Below are 6,165 nucleotides of genomic sequence, written 5' to 3' on the forward strand. Positions count from 1 at the left end.
CTGCATGCGCGTGGGTTGACCTCCCTTTATTTAGATCTTGTTCTTTACTATACTCCAACACGACCTCTGCGCGTAACGAAACACACGAGATATTAATCCAGACAAGGAAAGGTTTTCCCGGCGCCGGGGGATCGAACCCGCGACCAGCGAGACGGGAGCTACTCCTTAACCAGTCGGCCAAAGAGGTACGTACCCCACTCGCAGAGTGAGTTATGGGAGGCTCGCCCATCAGGCAAGTCATCTGCACTACACGACCCAAAAGCTAATGCTGACCTCTCCATTTCTGTCGCTGTTTCCGATGTTTCGTAGTTTATAATATTATCCTCGTGCAGCCTCTTTGTCACCTGTTGCTGGGTTGTTAATTGGCACTAACCGTTTACTCTTTTCGGACTGATAAATCTGGCATGTCACAGTGGACCTTTTCTTGCAAGCAGTTTCCCGCTGGTTAGCTACATGGTCCATCCGTGAGCTGTTTGTGCTGACTGACCCGTGAGTGGGCATGCATGCCCACCCAATATTAAACTGAATACTGGACCTGAAGGAGAATCAATCTAAGCCAGCAGGTGATTAAAAGCAGAAGACAAACAGTAGCCTTTATTCCTAGGTAGTGTACAGTGTAGGATGTCATGGTAGTATGTGGTTACCCCATCAACACTCAGCATTGCCTCTTACCATATAGCTGTGATACATATTTTATTGTAGAACTGCATAAATACTGGACGCCCCTCACCACCTTTGCGTACTTCACAAAAGATAAAGGATCTCAGGACCGATGGCTTTTATTACGCCCATGATGAACGATATGACACCCGTTCCTAGGGCCTACGGAGCTGTCAAAGTTACTCAAGGTTATTAAAAAAGATAATTTCTATAAATTTCTTTTACCTTGCTCTCAAGACACCATTTTTTTTTCTTAAATGTCGCCTATAACGCCGGTGGGCTCTCGTGGATGGCATCAGCCCGTTAGTGGCGTAGGCGAATTTTATTTACAGTGGTTACCGTGACATTAGGCTCTTGCTTAGTCCATGCTGCCCCCTTGGTGCTCCTCTTGACCGAAGTTGCTGAAGTTAGGTCTGGTAGAAGATCTGACCACCATGTGAGTATATGATCTTGAAGACGGGTCCTCGGGATCACCACGTCCCCACGCTGGCCACGCAGATGTCATGTAGCAAAGGAGCGGAGTATAGGAATGGAATGGTGACTTGTGTAGAAGGGGGCAGGACTGCAGTGCTAAGCAAGGTGTCACGTGTACACAACAGGAGGGTAGTGACGATGGGCATGGTGTTATATACATATAGATATGCAAGGTCCTACAGGAAGAAGCACTTTATGCGAGCACCGTGTACAACATGGGAGAGAGTAGGGAGGCTTTAGAAGAGGGCCAGCAGGTTGGTTAGGAGGTACACAGGGTTTGGGGTACAATGGAAGGCAGGGGGGTAGACCTACACAGGGTCTGGGGTACACTGGGAGGCATGGGCGGCAGTAGTATGGAGGGAAGAATGGTGTTGGTGGGGTGGGTCTGAGGGGTGTTGGTGAGATGGGTGTAGGTGTCGATGGAGTGGGTCTGGGAGTGTGGGGTGTCGGTGGGGTGGGTCTGGGTGTGGGGTGTGTCGGTGGGGTGGGTCTGGGTGTGGTGTGTGTCGGTGGGGTGGGTCTGGGTGTGGGGCGTGTCGGTGGAGTGGGTCTGGGTGTGGGGCGTGTTGGTGGGGTGGGTCTGGGTGTGGGGCGTGTCGGTGGAGTGGGTCTGGGTGTGGGTCCTGTCGGTGGGGTGGGTCTGGGTGTGGGGCGTGTTGGTGGAGTGGGTCTGGGTGTGGGACGTGTCGGTGGGGTGGGTCTGGGTGTGGAGTGTGTCGGTGGGGTGGGTCTGGGTGTGGGGCGTGTCGGTGGAGTGGGTCTGGGTGTGGGGCGTGTTGATGGGGTGGGTCTGGGTGTGGGGCTTGTCGGTGGGGTGGGACTGGGTGTGGGTCACGTCGGTGGGGTCGGTCTGGGTGTGGGACGTGTTGGTGGAGTGGGTCTGGGTGTGGGGCGTGTCGGTGGGGTGGGTCTGGGTGTGGGGCGTGTTGATGGAGTGGGTCTGGGTGTGGGGCGTGTTGGTGGAGTGGGTCTGGGTGTGGGGCGTGTTGGTGGAGTGGGTCTGGGTGTGGGGCGTGTTGGTGGAGTGGGTCTGGGTGTGGGGCGTGTTGGTGGAGTGGGTCTGGGTGTGGGGCGTGTTGGTGGGGTGGGTCTGGGTGTGTGGCGTGTAGGTGGTGTGGGTGTGGGTGTGGGGCGTGTTGGTGGGGTGGGTCTGGGTGTGGGGCGTGTCGGTGGAGTGGGTCTGGGTGTGGGGCGTGTTGGTGGGGTGGGTCTGGGTGTGGGGCGTGTTGGTGGTGTGGGTCTGGGTGTGGGGCGTGTCGGTGGGGTGGGTCTGGGTGTGGGGCGTGTCGGTGGGGTGGGTCTGGGTGTGGGGCGTGTTGGTGGGGTGGGTCTGGGTGTGGGGCGTGTCGGTGGGGTGGGTCTGGGTGTGGGGCGTGTCGGTGGGGTGGGTCTGGGTGTGGGGCGTGTCGGTGGGGTGGGTCTGGGTGTGGGGCGTGTCGGTGGGGTGGGTCTGGGTGTGGGGCGTGTCGGTGAAGTGGGTCTGGGTGTGGGGCGTGTTGGTGGGGTGGGTCTGGGTGTGGTGCGTGTCAGTGGGGTGGGTCTGGGTGTGGGGCGTGTCGGTGGGGTGGGTCTGGGTGTGGGGCGTGTTGGTGGAGTGGGTCTGGGTGTGGGGCGTGTCGGTGGGGTGGGTCTGGGTGTGGGGCGTGTCGGTGAAGTGGGTCTGGGTGTGGGGCGTGTTGGTGGGGTGGGTCTGGGTGTGGGACGTGTTGGTGGGGTGGGTCTGGGTGTGGGGCGTGTTGGTGGAGTGGGTCTGGGTGTCGCTGGAGTGGGTCTGGGTGTCGCTGAAGTGGGTCTGGGTGTCGCTTTAATGGGCTTGGGTGTCGGTGGAGTAGGTCTGGGTGTCGCTGGAGTGGGCTTGGGTGTCGCTGGAGTGGGCTTGGGTGTCGCTGGAGTGGGTCTGGGTGTCGCTGGAGTGGGTCTGGGTGTCGCTGGAGTGGGCTTGGGTGTCGCTGGAGTGGGCTTGGGTATCGCTGGAGTGGGCTTGGGTGTCGCTGGAGTGGGTCTGGGTGTCGCTGGAGTGGGCTTGGGTGTCGCTGGAGTGGGTCTGGGTGTCGCTGGAGTGGGCTTGGGTGTCGCTGGAGTGGGCTTGGGTGTCGCTGGAGTGGGCTTGGGTGTCGCTGGAGTGGGCTTGGGTTTCGCTGGAGTGGGCTTGGGTGTCGCTGGAGTGGGCTTGGGTTTCGCTGGAGTGGGCTTGGGTTTCGCTGGAGTGGGCTTGGGTGTCGCTGGAGTGGGCTTGGGTTTCGCTGGAGTGGGCTTGGGTTTCGCTGGAGTGGGCTTGGGTTTCGCTGGAGTGGGCTTGGGTTTCGCTGGAGTGGGCTTGGGTTTCGCTGGAGTGGGCTTGGGTTTCGCTGGAGTGGGCTTGGGTGTCGCTGGAGTGGGCTTGGGTGTCGCTGGAGTGGGCTTGGGTGTCGCTGGAGTGGGCTTGGGTTTCGCTGGAGTGGGCTTGGGTTTCGCTGGAGTGGGCTTGGGTTTCGCTGGAGTGGGCTTGGGTTTCGCTGGAGTGGGCTTGGGTTTCGCTGGAGTGGGCTTGGGTTTCGCTGGAGTGGGCTTGGGTTTCGCTGGAGTGTGCTTGTGTTTGCTGGAGTGGGCTTGGGTTTCGCTGGAGTGGGCTTGGGTTTCGCTGGAGTGGGCTTGGTGTCGCTGGAGTGGGCTTGGGTTTCGCTGGAGTGGGCTTGGGTTTCGCTGGAGTGGGCTTGGGTTTCGCTGGAGTGGGCTTGGGTTTCGCTGGAGTGGGCTTGGGTTTCGCTGGAGTGGGCTTGGGTTTCGCTGGAGTGGGCTTGGGTTTCGCTGGAGTGGGCTTGGGTTTCGCTGGAGTGGGCTTGGGTTTCGCTGGAGTGGGCTTGGGTTTCGCTGGAGTGGGCTTGGGTTTCGCTGGAGTGGGCTTGGGTGTCGCTGGAGTGGGCTTGGGTGTCGCTGGAGTGGGCTTGGGTGTCGCTGGAGTGGGCCTGGGTGTCGCTGGAGTGGGTCTGGGTGTCGCTTTAGTGGGCCTGGGTGTCGCTGGAGTGGGTTTGGGTGTCGGTGGGGTGGGTCTGGGTGTCGGGCGTGGCGGTCGAGGGGGTCTCCGTATGGGGAGACAAGGTGCAAATGGATGTACGGGCCGTTTGAAGCAGGGTTTGAATCTGCATCTGTTCTTGCACCAGTGTTTACATCTGTTCTTGCACCAGTGTTTACATCTGTTCTTGCACCACTGTTTGCATCTGCGTTTGCACCAGCGCTTGCATCTGTATTTGCCCCTATCTTTGCACCTATGTTTGCATTTGTGTTTGAGGCAGTGTTTGCCCCTATTTTTGCACCCATGTTTGCATTTGTGTTTGAGCCAGTGTTTGCCCCTATGTTTGCACCCATGTTTGCCCTTATGTTTGCACCCATGTTTGCGTTTGTGTTTGCCCCAGTGTTTGTGCCAGTGTTTGCCCCTATGTTTGCACCCATGTTTGCCCTTATGTTTGCACCCATGTTTGCGTTTGTGTTTGCCCCAGTGTTTGTGCCAGTGTTTGCCCCTATGTTTGCACCCATGTTTGCCCTTATGTTTGCACCCATGTTTGCGTTTGTGTTTGCCCCAGTGTTTGTGCCAGTGTTTGCCCCTATGTTTGCACCCATGTTTGCCCTTATGTTTGCACCCATGTTTGCGTTTGTGTTTGCCCCAGTGTTTGCGCCAGTGTTTGCCCCTATGTTTGCACCCATGTTTGCATTTGTGTTTTCGCCAGTGTTTGCGCCTGTGTTTGCCTCTACATTTGCCCTGGCGATTTAGCCCCTTTTTGCATCTGTGTTTGGGCCGGAGTGGAAGATCGTGATAGCGCAGGGGCCAGGGTCTAAGTTGATGTTTGGGCCAGGACCGGGGTGTGAGTTTGTGTGTGGGCCGAAGTTCGTATTTGCGTTTGAACCGGAGTCTGGGCTGGTGTTCGGGACAGGATCCGCAGTGGTGTTTGGGTCGGGGTCTGGGTTGGTTTTTGGGCCGGGATCCGCATTGGTGTTTGGGTCGGAGTCTGGGGTGATGTGTGGGGCAGGATTCACATTGGTGTTTGGGCCGAAATCTTGGCCAGATTCTTTTTTTCATGTATCCGCTCTTGATTGGACAGGTTCTTCCTGCTCTCGTTGCTTCGTCTTGTGCTGAATCATTATGTATGGCTTTATCGTGTGTGCTGGCTTGATCGAGTGTGGCCGGAATCTGGGTTGGTATTTCGGTCAAAATCTGGGTTGGAGTTAGGGGCAGGATCTGGGTTGGTGTTTGAGTTGGAATCTGGGTTGGTATTTCGGTCAAAATCTGGGTGTGAGTTAGGGGCAGAATCTGGGTTGGTGTTTGGGGCAGAATCTGAGTTGATGTCTGGGCTTCATCATGTGGGGCCTCGTCGTTGCTTTCTTGATCATGTGTGGCTTCTTCGTGTGTGTAGGTCTTGTCGTGTGTGACTTCGTCGTGTGGGCCTTCGTCGTGTGCATCGGCCTCGTCATGTGTGTAAGTCTCGTCGTGCGGTTCTTCGTCGTGTGGACCTTTGTCGTGTGCGTAGGCCTCGTCGTGCGTTTTTTCGTCGTGTGGGCCTTCGTCGCGTGTGTAGGTCTCGTTGTGTGTGGCGTCATCGTGCGGGGCTTCGTCATTGTAGTAGTGTGATTCTTCGTCATGTGTGAAGGCCTCGTCATGTGCGGGTTCATCGTGTATGGGTGAGCTGTGCTGCCACGGAACTGCAATGGGTAGTGCACTTTTGAGGGGGTTTTGAGGTAAGTTATCATGGAAGATTTCCTTCCCCGCTACGAAGTCACTGGTTTGTGTGGGTTCCGAGGCGTTCGATGGGTCATTGCTCTCCTTGTGCACAGTGTTCCTGGCTACACATGCTGAGAGACAAGCCAAGAGGCACAGAGCAGTCCAAACCACGCTACAGAGACTCTGCTTCCCCATTGTTGACCTCAGTGGATGGGTCAGGGGTGCAGAGTCGAGGTGTTCTGCTGCCCCTGTGAAGTGACCAAGAGACCGATGAGATCCAGTTGAACTGCTCACAAACAAGACTAAGGTGGTAATGGGAGAAACTGTGTAGCCTATGC

At 57.2% G+C, this 6,165-nt stretch overlaps 1 protein-coding gene across 1 annotated transcript; it reads right to left on the bottom strand.

Moving 5' to 3' along the window:
* Positions 1-2,802: 2,802 nt before the first annotated feature.
* Positions 2,803-6,165, bottom strand: LOC126986017 (uncharacterized). Its single transcript, XM_050841703.1, has one exon. It carries the CDS (start codon positions 6,020-6,022, stop codon positions 2,939-2,941), a length of 3,084 nt encoding a protein of 1,027 aa, XP_050697660.1. The 5' UTR covers positions 6,023-6,165; the 3' UTR covers positions 2,803-2,938.

The sequence above is a fragment of the Eriocheir sinensis genome, chromosome 61, assembly GCF_024679095.1.
Source record: "Eriocheir sinensis breed Jianghai 21 chromosome 61, ASM2467909v1, whole genome shotgun sequence".
In the NCBI taxonomy this organism is placed as follows: Eukaryota; Metazoa; Arthropoda; class Malacostraca; order Decapoda; family Varunidae; genus Eriocheir; species Eriocheir sinensis.

What these genes read in the sequence shown, in the direction of transcription:
- LOC126986017 (XM_050841703.1), bottom strand. Translation starts at nt 6,022, where the DNA reads ATGGGGAAGCAGAGTCTCTGTAGCGTGGTTTGGACTGCTCTGTGCCTC.